The following is an 18555-nucleotide window of genomic DNA, read 5'->3' on the forward strand; positions in this document are numbered from 1 at the left end:
CCCCGGCTTCAGGAGGAGCAGTGTGGTTTTTGTCCCGGCCGTGGAACACTGGACCAGCTCTATACCCTCTACAGGGTACTCGAGGGTTCATGGGAGGTTGCCCAACCGGTCCACATGTGTTTTGTGGACCTGGAGAAAGCATTCGACTGTGTCCCTCGTGATGCCCTGTGGGGGTTGCTCAAGGAGTATGGAATCGGGGGCCCTTTACTAGGGGCCATCCGATCTCTGTACAAGTGGAGCAGGAGTTTGGTTCGCATTGCCGGCAATAAGTCGGACCTGTTCCCGGTGCATGTTGGACTCCGGCAGGGCTGCCCTTCGTCACCGGTCCTGTTCATAACTTTTATGGACAGGATTTCTAGGTGCAGCCAAGGGCTGGAGGGGGTCTGGTTTGGGAACCAGAGGATTTTGTCTCTTCTATTGACAGATGACGTGGTCCTGCTTGCCAAGACCTACAGCATGCACTGGGGCGGTTCGCAGCCGAGTGTGAAGCGGCTGGGATGAAGACCAGCTCCTCCAAGTCCGAGGCCATGGTTCTCGACCGGAAAAGGGTGGCTTGTCCTCTTCAGGTTGGAGGGGAGTTCCTGCCTCAAGTGGAGGAGTTTAAGTATCTCGGGGTCTTGTTCACGAGTGAGGGAAGAATGGAGCGGGAGATCGACAGACGGATCGGTGCGGCTGCCACAGTAATGGGGGTGCTGTGCCGGTCCGTTGTGGTGAAGAGAGAGCTGAGCCAAAAAGTGAAGCTCTCGATTTACCGGTCGGTCTACGTTCCTACCCTCACCTATGGCCATGAACTTTGGGTCATGACCGAAAGAACGAGATCCCGGATACAAGCGGCGGAAATGAGCTTCCTCCGTAGGGTGGCCGGGCACTCCCTTAGAGATAGGGTGAGGAGCTCGGCCATCCAGGAGGGGCTCGGAGTAGAGCCGCTGCTCCTCCACATCGAGAGGAGCCAGTTGAGGTGGCTCGGGCATCTATACCGGATGCCTCCTGGACGCCTTTCTCGGCAGGTGTTCCAGGCACGTCCCACCGGAAGGAGGCCCAGGGGATGGCCCAGGACACGCTGGAGGGACTATGTCTCTCGGCTGGCCTGGGAACGCCTTGAGCTCCCCCCGTAGTAGCTGGAGGAGGTGTCTGGGGAGAGGGACGTCTGGGCGTCTCTGCTGAGTCTGCTGCCCCCGTGACCCGGTCCCGGATAAAGCGGAAGACGACGAGTACGAGTACATTTTGTTTGTCAATTCAGCTCAAGTAAAAAAACCTTTGCACTACGTTTGCTCGTTTTGCAGCTGTGGATATGATAGTGTGCCATGAAGTCAAACTTTTAAAAATGTTGGACAGCACTAAATTGAAATATTGACTATTTTGTTCAGATACGCTGTTTTATTACTACATATTCATATGATTTTGGGGCCCACACGACTTTTTATTCAAGCAGAGTTGGTGACTTTGCAGAATTTCTTCCTCCTTGTTTGCATTTTACCATGCAAAATAAAAATATGGGCACGCTCATAGAGCCTGTTTATAAAGTGGGATCCATGATAAACACTTGGCAAATTCCGTAAATGCTTAGTAAACCTGTTTTAGTATTTACTTCATAGTCAGACCATTGGATACACCAAAGCGTCCCTTCCAAAGAAACAATGTTTTTCTACAATGGCTTGTGGCATTAACACTTGAACCGTTTCTCATATATTTTGATAAAATACTATGAATAATGAGAACATGATGTCCTTTAAGGAATCCAACAAGAGCAAGAAGAGCAGACTGCTGAGAGAACAGAGTGATTCTTTTTGTAAGACGTAATAAAATTATTGGTCCAGGGGATGAGCACTTTGATCTCACTGACAACCATTGCGATTTCTGGGAATTCACACCTCAGAGGGCTGCGTGATGCATTTTCCTTTCCCAGAACACTGAGGGTCACTGAAGCTGCTGCCAGGCTCCACGCAGCTGCTGGCCTTCACCGTTAAGTTGAGACGCAGGGTGACTTCTGGAGCTGTGGGAGCGCCAACACGGATCACACCTACAACACAGGGCAACAAAGGCTTTATGCTTAAAGAATTTAAATATTTGCTTCACTTTGATGTGTGTGTTGTAAACCTCTCAATTTACTTCAACACTACACAATGTTTAACAATATAAAGTGCTTACAAAAAAGCTTTCATTCCCATTTCTCTCTTCACATCAAGTCATGTTACAGCCATAAACAATAATGTATTTTGCAGGTGCTTTTTTCCTTCTATACAAATAAAAATCTAAAAAGTGTGGCTTGCATTTACATTCAGGCCCCTTTACTCTGATACCTCTACATAAAAGCTGAAAGTCATTTGCCAGTATCTCTACAAGCGTTGGACAACATGGGAAATACCTCAAGCTCAGTCAGACTGGATCTGTGAATACAGTCATACTCAATAATTATATTACTATATATTCAACATTATATAGATTGAATATAGATGTTTTCAAGTCTTTATTTCTGTTGACTAAGATTATTCTCACCTTACAGCTAATAGAAACATGGCATTTAATATTAGAATATTACATCCAAACAATAAAAACATTTTAATACAGAAATGTGGGCTTTATAAAAAATCTGTGTTGTCAGTCATTTTTTACCACTTATTCCATAATGGGTCAAGGGGGAGCTGGTGCCTATCTCCAGCACTCTACGGACGAGAGGCGGGGTACACCCTGGACAGGTCGCCAGTCCATTGCAAGGCAACACACAAACAACCATGCGAAAATTCATTCATACACCTAAGGGCAATTTAGAGAGATCAATTAACCTAACAGACATGTCTTTGGAAGCCGGAGTGAACATGCGAACCCCATGCAGAAAGACCCCCAGCCGGGAAATGAACCCAGGACCTTTTGCTGCAAGGCAACAGAACTACCAACTGCGCCACTGTGCAGCCCAAAAATCAGTTTAAGCCTCACCTAAATCCAATTATTGACACAGATTCTCAAATGGCTTTAGCTCTGGCCTTTGACTAGGTCTTTCTAGAACATGCAGTTGCTTTGATCTAGAGTTGCTTATCATCCCAATATCAGGTAATGCAATATCTGAACTGCAAATCACTGTTTGGATGCAAAATTTGGCAGGTGTCATGCATTTATTCTCTGTCTATCCATAAAACTTATATTTGGCCAGTTGGACAGATTCTAATTGGCCCCATTGCACACACACGATGATGATTATTTGTTTGTGGTTCACTAACTAAAGCCCATGAAGAGTGGTGGGCACACAGTGTAATGAAAGAAAAACAAATCTGACAAATGTTTTATGAAACGCACCCCCACAGCATGATGCTGCCAACACCATGTGTATCCCTGACCTCTATTTAGTGCACTGTAACCATCTAAAAGTACACTTTCGGTTTCTAGCCATAGAAGCATATTTTATTCCATTCAGCTGTCCTTTTAGCACATTAAAAGATAAAATATCATGACAAAGATGTAATTGCATTCACACTGTTACAGAGGTGCTACTGTTGCTCTAAAGATGCATCAAAAAATGAACTGATACAGACAGATCTCTAAAATGTTCTTCTGTGATGCCTCTTTCTCTCTCTCTAGCTCTTGATCTGTAAACTTTAAACATCTCTTTTATTGTGTGTTCAATCAAAGCTGACAGGTTCACTGCTGTTTGGATAAAAATAGCTTCATTGTAAATATCAGGTGCTGCTTTATAGAATCCGACCTGAACCAATGAACTGAAAGTCCACCTCTGATGGAAGCAGTGTCGTCAGCTTGCCTGACCAATGGGGACACTGACAATTCTGTGCACGTTCCTCTGTCATCCCCTGACATAATGATCATTAACCCCAATGACAATGAAAGTTGGACCTGCAGAGTCATTGCGGCTTTAAACTGCGGAGGCACAGGTCTAGAATAATAGTATTTTTATCTAAGGTTTAGACTTTAATGCATCATTGTGTGCAAAGCCCTGTCAGACCCCAAAAAGCCACCAAAAATGGGTGCAGATGATTATGTTGTGAGTATTAGCCTGGCAGCTGAAAAAAGCAAAAATCCCACAAGCCAAATGTGTTTCATAATTTGACCTTTCGTCTCTTCTCCTGCGTCGTCCGTCTCCCTGTCCTTCTCAATAATCCCTTTCTGCCTTGTCGCCCCTTCTTGCTCCCCTTCCTTATCAGAATTTCTCTCTCCAGCCCTCCATGATTCCTTTTACCCTTCTGATTAAACTCGACAGTTTCGTTCCCTCTGCAAAGCAGGAGAGACGGCTGCCACAGAGGTAGCAGACATGAAGGTCAGCTCTTAGACAGGAAGTATGTAGAAACGGCATCATGTACCTAGAGCACGACGAAGACGTCAACCCGCAACAGCTACACAAGAACTTACACATCCCAAAACAGTTCACAGCATTAATGACAGTTAAAATATAAACACAAAGATTATGCAAATGTAAGAATCTGACCCATTGATGCAAAGGTTTGTTTCTCTCTTCACTGACATGTCGAGAATTAACACCGTTAGTACAGTTCATTTAAATTTATTAACACAGTAAAGGCCATGGAAGAAAGTTTTTTTCATCTGGTTAAACTGATTTGGCCATATGTTTCGGCTCACTGACGCCAACAAACTTCCAGAGACTTTTAAATCGAAACAGGCACAGCTATTCCACCACAGATCTTTTCACAGATATTCCACCATGTTTAACAAGTGAGCTTCATGGGCTTTTCCACATATTCATCCTCTGTTTCTGTCTATCTGTAATGTTTTATGCTGAAGAGTTCAGTCTTAGTCTCATATGATCAAAGTACCCAGTTACAGTTAAATTGTCAGCAAAATAAATCAAACCTTCCATGTTCATGTCTGTGAGGACAGACATGCCTGCCAAGTTTGCATTTAGATAGGATCTCCTAGTTGCCATGGGGATGTGGAAAGATCCACACTTGTCCAGCCCTGTTTGTCACTGTTTCAGTAGTTTTAAACTTTTCAATTGTTACTCTAACTGCAGTTTAAGTTTAGGTGAGCAGCAAATGTCTTCAAAATGTCCTAACTTTGGAAGATCAATGCACTACCGCAATTAAAAGCCCTGCTCTATTGTCTTTTCCATTTTTAAGAGTGGCAAAAAGAAATAGGGCTCAGTGTCACTTCTTGTTTATAGCAAAAACAAACAGAAAGTCATGGATAACTTATTAAAAGGTCCTAGGACGAGGATGTGTGCCGCTATTTACCTGGCTAGAAATGATTTCTTAACATTGTTGATTCTCCATCGAATATATGGACTTAAATTATTGGTGCATTTCTCTCTGTTTTCCAATGTGAGATTTTGCTATTGCAATATTGGCTTTTTACATATCTTTATGAGGGGTGGCAATTATTGTTGAAGTAGATATATTCTTTAAGTAGACTGCATAAATTTCACAGAGCTTCCATTAACAAGTAAATTCTAAATTGCTGTCTGCTTACTGATAATGATTGGATACACCAACCAACAGATGTGATGGTTTCTGCCACTCTTTCACACTGCACTCCACAGGTGGGTCTTTGTTTTGAAGAGACTCACTGAGGAAGTAGTTCTGTCCCAGGGGCAGCAAACTGTCTGGTACCACCAGGCCATCCGGGGCCTGCAGAAACCATATGGTGGTGCCGTTCAGAATAGAGGAGTGGAGAAAACCCTCTTCACTCACGCGCCACAACACTGGCGCTCCACTGGCATTCACCAGCACCCTGGTGGGAGAGGACAGACAAATGAAGGAAAGCATGAAGGACAAGAACAACAGGATACAGGAGAGTTCAATGATTGTTGACTCTGTCAACTATTTGGCCCAAAAGGCAAGGTTGCGTTCATTGCTTTTAACTCATGACTTGCGATGGCTGCACTCATTCATCACATTAGTTAACTATTTTTTTATGTCATAACCTCATCAATCTTACTTAAGTAATAGTATTATGAATTTTGTTTTTTTTTAAATAGAATTTTGCCTTTTTTACCATATAGTTTGGGTTTGTCACTGATCTCCTCTTAGGATACCTGATAGAAAACCAGTCTAAGTTTACAGCAATGTGGATGTCAGAAGCATGGACATCCCTGTGGAAAAATTGTCAAATACAAACTGAAAGATCCTGACTGAATAAGTGCACAGTGTTAAACTAAAACTTTGTTGCACCACCTTTTGATTTCAGCACTTAGATTTCCTTGGTATGAGTCTTTCAGCATCCCGCATCTATTTACCAACCTGACTCGCAAAAGATTTTGATCTCAACTCTGGCAAGGCCTTTCACAAACTAGGTATCCCCTCATAAAGCCTTTCATTTATTGATGCATGGAAGGGGTCACAGTGATCCTGAAAAAATAAATCTATCTGCGTCTTCAGCTTTCTAAAAGGCACCGGAAGGATTTGGGTGAAAATTGACTGGTATTTAGAACCGTTCATGATTTCATCCACCCCAGTTCTAACTTAAGAAAAATAACCCCACAGCATTATGCTGCCTCTACCATTTCATGAGTATTGTGTTCTTTTGGTGATGCCCAGTGTTGTTTTTTTATGTTATAAACTTACCTTTTGGAATCAGGACACATTCTCCCAGAAGGTTTTGTGAAATTTTAATAAGACCTGGAGGTTTTCTTTGCAACAAAACTATTCCTTTGTCCAGACATATGAAGATTACAGTGGATTGTTGTCAGATGTAGAGCAAAAACAGCGCTAACCACAAAGTCCTGAAACTCCTTCAGTGTTACTGTCAGGTTGCTGGCAGCCCACAAGACCAATTCCTATCATGCTTTTAAATCGGTTATGTACAAATATATAATATAAAGAAATGAACAGATGTCAAGAAGGTGCTCCTAGCATAGCTGAACTGTTTACAGGTCATCTGATTTCCTGTAACTGATTTGCTTAAAGAATGCTTAAACTGAAACAAAACATGGTTTCAACAGAGTATTAGTTTAAGCGTGTTCACTTTTATACAACCAGGTTGTTTCAGCTTTTTAAAATTTTCACCTGTAAATTTTTCTTTTTGTTTTGTAGATGAATAATACAGGATATACATCCCATTAAAAATGGACATAGTTCTGAAATGCTTTATGGTGATTATTAAATGACAAATGTCTGACATTTTAGGAGGGCTGTGTAAACGTTGTATGTAAAACATGCTTTAAAACTTAAATCGTCTAAAATAATCCTAATATTGAGTACAAGACAGATTTTTAGAAATAGAAAACTTCAGGGGTTATTTTCTGCCAACAGACTCTTCAGCGTGAGGAAGAACCCGCACATAAAACCAAATAATAAACTACTCCAGTCGCTTGTTGAAGAGGGAGAAAAGATGAGAGTAACGCTGAACTAAGCTGGATCTTCTCACAGAAAGCCCTCATGAGAGACAGACAGGGGACCTGAACATAATCTGTCAGCTGCAGTTGTAAGAAAGATGCTCAACAGCTCAAGTGAAGCTGCTCACAGTGAAATGGCGTCGAGAGCACTCTATTACCTCCCTCCTACACTGAATAATCTTTCCCATATTATCCAAAACAACTAAAACAATGTGTGATTATCCTCTTAGCCCTCCATGTTGTGCATTTAGTCTAATGAGTGTTTACAACTGATAAGGGCTGTAATTATTATTACCTCAACTGTGATTTTCCTACAACAGGATGCAGCTGAAAGGGCTGTGCAGAAAATGAGGATTAGAAATAGGAGATCTGTGAAATTCTAAATCTGTATTCAGAAACTGATGAAACGAGCAGGATAATTAGTTATACTAAAGTTGCGTTATTCTTAGTTAAAATGCAAGCCTGACAGCTATGGTGAAGAATATGTTACAACATATGCTTCACTTCAAAATTAAAGAAAGAGGGCAAGTTATAGGACCACATGTGGACTGATGCAATAGTTGCCTAAAAGTGCTGCTGTGAAGATGGAGCTGCCTGAAACTGAGGCAATGTGACTGAAATAATAATATTGTGGTTTGGTCACTTGAAGCGGAAATATTTTTTATTTTAACTGGGAGTCTGAGCTCAGCTGTAAGGACACCATGTGGAGCTCAAGCAACTAAAGGTTTAAAGGAGTCATAATTTATTGAGGAATGGCTCTGCAGTAGGAAGGTGGAAGGCTTTATTTTTTAAAGGAATAAAATCACTGTAGAAAGTCTGGTATTTGCATAGGCTGGTCTTAAACATCTCAGGATTCAAAACCACTTACATTTTCCAGCAGTTTAAACCATTTTTAATGACTTGTTAGTGAAACAAAACAAGATGTCTCAATGTTTTTGATCTAAACCATCAGTCTCCCAGACAAAGATGATCTGAATAAATGCAAAACAATAAAGTGAAGGTAACTGAGCGATCCAAACCTTGTACCTCATTAAATCAGGTATAAACTGTGATTTACCGCATTTTTTAAGTGACACTTCATAGCCTTACCCAGGTCTAATTAACCTGTAGAATTGTGAATTACTTAAATAAAACATGTCTGACAGCTTGGAGTAGGCAAAAAGATCTCAAAAAAGCAACACATCATGTCTTGATCTGAATAAATTCAAGAACAGATGAGAAACAATGGCATTTTCCAAAACCAAGGCTTTGGGACTGCAGTGAGAGCCTTAAGTGGAGAAAATATGGAATAGTGGTGAACCTTCCTAGAAGTGGCTGCCAACAAAAACTGCTCCAGGAACTCATCAACAATTCATCTAGGAAGTTAAAGAAGAACCCAGAGAAACATCTAAAGCAAGGCTTCTCTTGCCTCAGTTAAGGTCATTGTTCATGATTTAATGAACAAGATAATAGAATGGGCAAAAATGGTGACCATGAAAGGGTTCCAAGGTGAATACCAATGCTGACAAAAAAGAATAAAAAGGCCCATCACACCTTACCAAAAAAAAAAACAGGAACCCCAGGACTTTTGGGAAAATGTTTAGTGAACTATCAAGACAAAAGTGGAGCTTTTTGGAAGGTGACTGTCCCATTACATCTGGTACAAAACTTAGACAGCATTTCAGAATCAAAACCTTATACTGACAATCAAACATGGTGGTGGTAGTGTGATGGTCTGGGGATGCCTTGCTGCTTCATGACTTGGAAGACTTGCTGTAACTGATGGAACCATGAATTCTGCTCTTTACCAAAAAGTCCTGAAGGAGAATGTCCAGCTATCAGTTTATGACCTTTGGCGCACTTGGGTTATTTAGAAGAACAATGGTCCAAAGCACACCAGTACACTCATCTCTGAATGGCTCTAAAGAAATCACTATTTTCAAGTTGTTTTCACGTCTATACCTAAATCCGATTGAGATGACAGGACATGACCTTAAACTGGCAGTTCAGACCCTCCAATGTGGCTAAATTGAAACTATTCTGCAAATAAGAGTGGGTTTAAATTGGTCCACAGTGATGCAAAAGGCTCATTGCCCAGAAACACAATCTCTTTACAGCACCACAGGTGGCAACATCCAGTTATCAGGGTTAGGGGGCAATCACTTTTTCAGATAGCGCCAGGTTGCTTTGGATTGCTTTTTTTCCTGTAGTAATTAAAATAATCATAGGGAATTGCCATTTTGTATTTACTCTGATTAACTTGGTCTGATATAAATATTTGCTTAATGATTTCAAACATTTTACTGGGAACTCTCTTTTTATTGAACCTTTTAAGACACTGTGTCCGATAGATCTGTTTCATAACTATCTGCTTTTCTAAGTGGATGCAGCTCAGTGATCACTGCAACTCTGAGCAGTGCTAAATATTGGTTAGTAGGAGACTCCTTCAGAGCCAACATCTTGGGCTCTACTCAAGTATTTTGTGTAATTATACAGTGAAGCAAGAAAACAAAGCAGCAGAGGCTGATTAACTTCCAACTAGCAGCCTTTTGTCAGAGCCCTGTGCCGTGCCTCTCATGTATAATGAGAACATCAAGGACATCCGGCAATCACCTTGACCATTCCTCCTGCATAATTCATTGACCCCCTGTTTGCCGGGCAGCTTTAATACTGTATTTGGACAATCAAACTCTTTAATAAATTGAGCGCACCTGCCCTGGCATGACACAGTTGGGTCACAGGGATTCAAATGCAAGGTTATTAGTGACATGATGTTCAAGCAGAAAAATGTTTCCTGCAAACGTTGCTGCATGGCAAGTAAGCAAATAAAATAATATACACCACTTGATCTATTTTTAGTACTTCTGAACCTTTTATTATTATGCACACTTTTATTTTTTAATCCTGTAAGCAAAGTACATCTTAGTCAGAACCACCTTTGGGTTGCTAACAGATTTATAGATTAGATAGTGCCAGCCAAAGACTTTATTTGTATGCACTTTAATGTAGCTAATTTTTAAAAGCTAAAGCGATCAGTCCTTGTGAAACGTTTATGGATCCATAGCAACAGATTTAGTAGACTGGTGTGTAAACTGCGGCTGATGTAAACTTTAAAATAAGAGTAGGCTGGATTTTCTTGGCTTGTTGCAAAAGTTAAACCAACCCTGCATTTATAAGGGCAGCTGTCAGTTTTAAAAGCTTCATGATGTTAATCTTACTTCACGACAGTCTCTTCAGGCACCTCCAGAGACAGAGTCAGGGTTCCTGATGTCAGCTCACAGAGCTCAGAGCTCACACAGTGCAGCCCCTCAGTGACCTGAGGCATAAACCATTGACACAGAAGTGTAAGTTTACATTTTCAATATACAGTTCTGTGAAAATTAACTTAAATGTTTCAGGTCATTAAATAAATGTAAAAATCAGACAAAGATGACTTGAAAAAAAACTTTTGATATTCATTTATTCAGGGTGAAAACAATTATCCAAACCAACCTAGCTGTATGTGAAAAGAAATTTTTCCATTAGTTAAACCATGAGTTACCTGTGATCACCGCTTTGTTTATGGAAAACCGAGTTTAATTTCATGAGCCACATCCAAGATCTGACTATTGCCAGACCTATAAAATCAGAAAATCATTAAATAGAATCTGTCTGGTAAAATAAAGTAGGTTAAAAGATATATATTTTTTAAAAACACATTATGCCTCAATCTAAAGAAATTCAAGAACAACTCAGAAACAAACAGTGAGAGACATTATTCACAAATAGAAAATATGGAACAGTGGTGTAGAACCAGGAGTGGAGGGTGTACCAAAATTACACCAAGAGTCAATCCACAACTCATCCAGGAAGCCTCAAAAGACCTCAGTATAGCATCCACGGCTCCTACACATTTTTCTATCAAAAATCCATACTTTTCCACACGGAAATTTCTCGATTGTTTTGCAGCAACTAATAACTATATAAACATATGCAATCTTGAAACAAATCTTGAAACAACAATATGCAGAGGCGGACTTCCGGTTAGGCAGTGAAACAAAGGGCCATTTCACAGCTGTTTTGGCATCTGGGCCAATTTAGATCAGCTCTGCGTCAAAATCTATAACTCCTAGATTATCCTACATGACGAATAGGATTTTATAAAGCAGTTTGTGATTTATCACACCATTATTATATTTGTGTTGATGTTATTGTCATTTAAAACAGAGCTTATAACCTTGATTTAAGAGCATCTGGAGGCCAAAATGTGGTAAAGATGCATGTTTTCATTTTCTGAATGAGCATTTAGCTGAAAAAAACAAGACAATAAATTAATTGGACTAAAACTTCAAGCATGATGTGGCAAATCAAAGATAATGGAAGTAATTTACATTGAAATTAATGTATAAAGTCCTTTGCTTATTTCAGGATTTCATTTTTTGAATTTTACTCTATAAAATAAAGAATGGAGTTTAGATTTTTTTTTCCATACTTATCCAGATAAATTATAAATTTTAATTTCATACTTTTCAAGACTGTGTTGGAACCTTTAACATCTAAAGGGGTGTGTGCCTCACTTGCACCAGCTATGGTGCTGGTACATTATTCAGCAATAAAAAAGAGAGTGGGCAACCCCCATGAGAGTTTCAAGGTCAGAACCACTGCTGACCAACAAAAACACAAAGGATACCCTCACAAATGCCCAAATCTTGGGCATTCTTCCTCAAGGCTTTTGGAAAATTATTTTGTGGACTTATGAGGGGAACTTTTCGATAGGTGTGCATCCTGTTGCATCTGGTGTAAAACTCTCAGCATTTTAGAAAAACTGCATCACGTGTTGTGAATTGATGATACTGTGAATTCTGCTCTAAATCAAAAATTCCTTACAGACAATATCCGGCCATCAGTTTGTGAACTAAAGATAAGCTCAGTACTTTATGCAGCAGGAGAATAATCAAAAGTGCACCTCTAAATGGTTAAAAAAGAAGGTTTTGGATTGGCCTAGTCAAAGTCTGACAAATTAAATCTGATTGAGATGTTGTCAGTGACCTTAAATAGACCAAATTAGAACACTTCGGCAAAGAAGTGTGGGACCAAATTCCTCCACAGCAATGTAAAAGACTCATTGCCAGTTTATCCAAACACTTTATAGTTTATGGTACAATTAATTTTTCACATAGGTCCAGGTTGGTTTGGATAGTTTTTGTTGCCCTTGGCAAGGGGAAATAGTTTTTCACAGCACTGTAAGCCTACTGGAGCCGAGGTTTAGTGTAGACATTCTCACCCTGTCAGCATCCCATTGCACGACCAGCAGCCTCTGCCCTGGCTTGGGCTGCCACGGCTGCAGGGTGGGAGGTGCCAGTGTGGTGGCGACTGGGACCGTGGTTGGCTGCTGGTGTGGAGCTGTGCCCATTGTGGTGGATGTTACCAGTGTGGCCAGCTCGGGAGCAGAGGGGGTGGCGGGACCCCAGTCGGCGGCGGGCGGCAGGTCTAACAAGATCTGATCGCACCTCTCTCCTTCGTAGCCTTCTGTGCACTCGCACGAGTAGGCTGGCTCGCCCTCCTCCCCTCCTTCGCTCCGGCTGCAGTTTCCATGGAGACAAGGGCTGCTGGCACAGGGGTCTGTGAAAAACTGAGATAATGGAGAGAATAAACAAGAAAAACACAACAGAAAACACAGTGGAGTCAAAGTCAGAGGAGGAAACACAACGAAAGCATAATTATCTCACTGGGATCCTCACTGCTGTTCTCAGCACTGCGTCGGCTTCTTGTTTGACAGATTTTTACTGTGCTGGCAAAAAGTGGCAAGAAACAGGTTTCACTGGTTTCACTTTAAATGTATTAATATTAGTTAGTTAGTATTCAATGTGTTAATATCTAAAGTGTGCTTAGCAGTGTATGGTTATGTGTACTTCTAATATTACCCGTGTTTCCTGGTTTTATGGACTCTATATTATAAATGTTTAAGCTGTGTTTTTTGTCTCATTTTGAATGAGTTTTATCTGAGAAGTTCTTGTTTATGGTTATCTTTTTCTGAATTTAAGTTGTTTACTTCCATTGTTTTTGGATATCAGCAAGAATATGTGCGTTACATCTAGTTAACTGTTTCTACCTGTTCTAATATTTCTCCCCTGTGCTCTTGGATGTGTTTTCTAGAAGACCTGCTGTTCAACTGCCTTGTTTGTTGACTTCATAGCAATCTGCTTTCTGCATGGCTGATGTTAATCCTTCTACTACAAAGGACAACATTGTTTATTTGTTTCAATTAAAAAATCCTGACTAAACAGGGGTGAGAAGAAGCTAACATTTTTACTGTGTAGCCTGTTTATTCTGCTAATTCTTACTTTATTATTATCTCCAACTGAGCTGCATTTTCACTCTGCAGATATTTTGCACTTAAAAATAGTGTAACAATTATATCTAGTAGCTGTTTTGTTTGCACTCTGTTATTTCTTTCAGAAAGTGAACTTCAGCTCACAAAGACAGTTATTATAAGTGCATATATTTTTAAAGTATGACACATAACTAAATCACAATCGGGTTTTCCATTTGTTTTCAAAGCAAATAAGTTATTTCAAACAGTGTTATTTTTTTTAAATAAAAAGAGTCTTTAGAGACCATATCTGGATGATGACACATTTCCTGGATTTCGATCTGAAAACAAGGTAACCACTGTTTAATTTTTTTCTTAGGGTGTATTCACACCAGGAAAGTCCTTTGGTCCACTTGTTTGGTCCGAACCAAAAGTGGACTTTATTGTTTTTGTTTAATTGTACTTTTTGCAAGAGAACTATAAGTTTTAAACAAAGCAACACGTGTGACAATCATTGCTCCCATTGGACAGAAATGACTAGGGTGTTACGCACAGACCTGGATACGGAGGAAAACTATCATGAAAATAATGCTTGCTGCATTTCTGTTCTTAATATTTGTAAACATTTGAAGAGGCAGGATTTTTCCACACCCACTAAAGAACATGTCTTCACTGAGAACATGTTTTGGCCCAGGATTATGAAACAGTTGGAGTATTTGATTTAGGGGGCAGAAACACCTAAACCTTAGGCAAAAGCAGGAAATGGGGTTCATGCTACGGCCACTACCGATAGCTTAAGCAGGAAGTAAATACATAGACCACCAAGGCAACCACAGCCATTGTATTTGAGAATAAATGTTATCAAAAAAGAAAATGCTTTCCTTTACCGCAGTTTTTACATTCAACGTGTCCTCTGTCTGTATAGAACTTTTGCTGACAGCAGCAGATCGGATTAAATCGATATTTGCTCTGAGAGGTTGTTTGGCTGCAGTATTTTCACTTTCCTTCTATCCACCATACAGGTCCTTCTCAAAATATTAGCATATTGTGATAAAGTTCATTATTTTCCATAATGTCATGATGAAAATTTAACATTCATATATTTTAGATTCATTGCACACTAACTGAAATATTTCAGGTCTTTTATTGTCTTAATACGGATGATTTTGGCATACAGCTCATGAAAACCCAAAATTCCTATCTCACAAAATTAGCATATCAATAAAAGGGTCTCTAAACGAGCTATGAACCTAATCATCTGAATCAACGAGTTAACTCTAAACACCTGCAAAAGATTCCTGAGGCCTTTAAAACTCCCAGCCTGGTTCATCACTCAAAACCCCAATCATAGGTAAGACTGCCGACCTGACTGCTGTCCAGAAGGCCACTATTGACACCCTCAAGCAAGAGGGAAAGACACAGAAAGAGATTTCTGAACGAATAGGCTGTTCCCAGAGTGTTGTATCAAGGCACCTCAGTGGGAAGTCTGTGGGAAGGAAAAAGTGTGGCAGAAAACGCTGCACAACGAGAAGAGGTGACCGGACCCTGAGGAAGATTGTGGAGAAGGGCCGATTCCAGACCTTGGGGGACTTGCGAAAGCAGTGGACTGAGTCTGGAGTAGAAACATCCAGAGCCACCGTGCACAGGCGTGTGCAGGAAATGGGCTACAGGTGCCGCATTCCCCAGGTCAAGCCACTTTTGAACCAGAAACAGCGGCAGAAGCGCCTGACCTGGGCTACAGAGAAGCAGCACTGGACTGTTGCTCAGTGGTCCAAAGTACTTTTTTCGGATGAAACAAATTCTGCATGTCATTCGGAAATCAAGGTGCCAGAGTCTGGAGGAAGACTGGGGAGAAGGAAATGCCAAAATGCCAGAAGTCCAGTGTCAAGTACCCACAGTCAGTGATGGTCCGGGGTGCCGTGTCAGCTGCTGGTGTTGGTCCACTGTGTTTCATCAAGGGCAGGGTCAATGCAGCTAGCTATCAGGAGATTTTGGAGCACTTCATGCTTCCATCTGCTGAACAGCTTTATGGAGATGAAGATTTCATTTTTCAGCACGACCTGGCACCTGCTCACAGTGTCAAAACCACTGGTAAATGGTTTACTGACCATGGTATCACTGTGCTCAATTGGCCTGCCAACTCTCCTGACCTGAACCCCATAGAGAATCTGTGGGATATTGTGAAGAGAACGTTGAGAGACTCAAGACCCAACACTCTGGATGAGCTAAAGGCCGCTATCGAAGCATCCTGGGCCTCCATAAGACCTCAGCAGTGCCACAGGCTGATTGCCTCCATGCCACGCCGCATTGAAGCAGTCATTTCTGCAAAAGGATTCCCGACCAAGTATTGAGTGCATAACTGTACATGATTATTTGAAGGTTGACGTTTTTTGTATTAAAAACACTTTTCTTTTATTGGTCGGATGAAATATGCTAATTTTGTGAGACAGTAATTTTGGGTTTTCATGAACTGTATGCCAAAATCATCTGTATTAAGACAATAAAAGACCTGAAATATTTCAGTTAGTGTGCAATGAATCTAAAATATATGAATGTTAAATTTACATCATTGCATTATGGAAAATAATGAACTTTATCACAATATGCGAATATTTTGAGAAGGACCTGTATGTGTAGCATTACCTTGATTTTACTTTGTACGGACAAAGATGTCCAGTTGCTGGAAAATTTGTTGCACACTGTGGACTGATAGAGTTTGCCCTCATGTAAAAATCACAGATTGATTATGTGGAGAAAAGTGAGACTTCAAAACCACTGCATGGTGTCCTAATAAAAAGTATTCTGGTCATACAGGTGTGTGGAAAAATGGGAAGGGTAAGTCAGAAGCGGAGAAGTCCATCTACAATACAGACCAAAATTTGGACACACCTTCTCATTCAAAGAGTTTTCTTTATTTTCATGACTGAATATTGTAGCTTCACACTGAAGGCATCAAAACTATGAATTAACACATGTGGAATTATATACTGAACAAAAAAGTGTGAAACAACTGAAAATATGTCTTATATTCTAGGTTCTTCAAAGTAGCCACCTTTTGCTTTGATTACTGCTCCACACTCTTGGCATTCTGTTGATGAGCTCCAAGAGGTAGTCACCTGAAATTATTTTCCAACAGTCTTGAAGGAGTTCCCAGAGATGCTTAGCACTTGTTGGCCCTTTTGCCTTCACTCTGTGGTCCAGTTCACCCCAAACCATCTCGATTGGGTTCAGGTCCAGTGACTGTGGAGGCCAGGTCATCTGGCGCAGCACCCCATCACTCTCCTTCTTGGTCAAATAGCCCTTACACAGCCTGGAGGTGTGTTTGGGGTCATTGTCCTGTTGAAAAATAAATGATGGTCCAACTAAATGCAAACCGGATGGAATAGCATGCTGCTGCAAGATGCTGTGGTAGCCATGCTGGTTCAGTATGCCTTCAATTTTGAATAAATCCCCAACAGTGTCACCAGCAAAGCACCCCCACACCATCACACCTCCTCCTCCATGCTTCACGGTGGGAACCAGGCATGTAGAGTCCATCCGTTCACATCTTCTGCGCCGTACAAAAACACGGTGGTTGGAACCAAAGATCTCAAACCTGGACTCATCAGACCAAAGCACAGATTTCCACTGGTCTAATGTCCATTCCTTGTGTTCTTTAGCCCAAACAAATCTCTTCTGCTTGTTGCCTGTCCTCAGCAGTGGTTTCCTAGCAGCTATTTTACCATGAAGGCCTGATTCATACAGACTCCTCTTAACAGTTGTTCTAGAGATGTGTCTGCTGCTAGAACTCTGTGTGGCATTGACCTGTTCTCTAATCTGAGCTGCTGTTAACCTGCGATTTCTGAGGCTGGTGACTTGGATGAACTTATCGTCCGCAGCAGAGGTGACTCTTGGTCTTCCTTTCCTGGGGCGGTTCTCATGTGATCCAGTTTCTTTGTAGCGCTTGATGGTTTTTGCAACTGCACTTGGGGACACTTTCAAAGTTTTCCCAATTGTTCGGACTGACTGACCTTCATTTCTTAAAGTAATGATGGCCACTCGTTTTTCTTTACTTAGCTGCTTTTTTCTTGACATAATACAAATTCTAACAGTCTATTCAGTAGGACTATCAGCTGTGTACTGTATCCATCTCCTGCACAACCCCATTTATAAGCCTTGAAATCCCACTTATCAAACCTGACAGGGCACACCTGTGAAGTGAAAACCATTTCAGGTGACTACCTCTTGAAGCTCATCAACAGAATACCAAGAGTGTGTGGAGCAGTAATCAAAGCAAAAGGTGGCTACTTTGAAGAACCTAGAATATAAGACATATTTTCAGTTGTTTCACACTTTTTTGTTCAGTATATAATTCCACATGTGTTAATTCATAGTTTTGATGCCTTCAGTGTGAAGCTACAATATTCATAGTCATGAAAATAAAGACAACTCTTTGAATGAGAAGGTGTGTCCAAACCTTTGGTCTGTACTGAATATGAATGCTGCCAAAAAACATTATGTGTTTTCAATTACCGTTTTTGTTCCAAGGGTGAGGGTAGGATATTTTATAGCACCTTGGGGAATTGCAGGTAGACTGGACTTGTAACAGCACTTATAAATCCCTCTATAGGGTGCGAGTTTGTCAAGTCTCCAAGCTTGTTATACCAGTGTTACTCTCTCAAGAGCAAAACCACTAGAAACACAATAAACATTTAAAAATACCACTAAATTTGTCAATAACAAAATAATAATAATAATAATAATAATAATAATAATGCATATTATTTGATGCCGCTTTTCAAGTCACGCAAGGTCACCGAACAAGAAAAGATACAAAAACAAATAATAGATTACTAACTTATTATTTAGTTAATAAGTGTTTATTCTAATTCTGCTTTACAACAAAACAATCAATGTGATACTATTACCATAACTATAATTATAATATTCTAGCTGCATGATCCTGTGAAATTGTGCTATTTTAATTATTAAGTTATCATACCATGAGAAT

At 40.5% G+C, this 18555-nt stretch overlaps 1 protein-coding gene across 1 annotated transcript in view; it reads right to left on the reverse strand.

Moving 5' to 3' along the window:
* dner (delta/notch-like EGF repeat containing) overlaps positions 1–18555 on the reverse strand; it is an 83957-nt gene that overhangs the window by 33818 nt on the left and 31584 nt on the right. The window contains exons 2-5 of the mRNA XM_047392257.1: positions 12537–12884; positions 10492–10589; positions 5528–5691; positions 1872–2020 (exon numbers count right to left, since the gene is read on the reverse strand). Of these exons, the coding sequence (XP_047248213.1) occupies positions 1872–2020; positions 5528–5691; positions 10492–10589; positions 12537–12884 (759 nt within the window). The remainder of the gene's footprint in view (positions 1–1871; positions 2021–5527; positions 5692–10491; positions 10590–12536; positions 12885–18555) is intronic.

The sequence above is a fragment of the Girardinichthys multiradiatus genome, chromosome 18, assembly GCF_021462225.1.
Source record: "Girardinichthys multiradiatus isolate DD_20200921_A chromosome 18, DD_fGirMul_XY1, whole genome shotgun sequence".
Lineage (NCBI taxonomy): Eukaryota > Metazoa > Chordata > Actinopteri > Cyprinodontiformes > Goodeidae > Girardinichthys > Girardinichthys multiradiatus.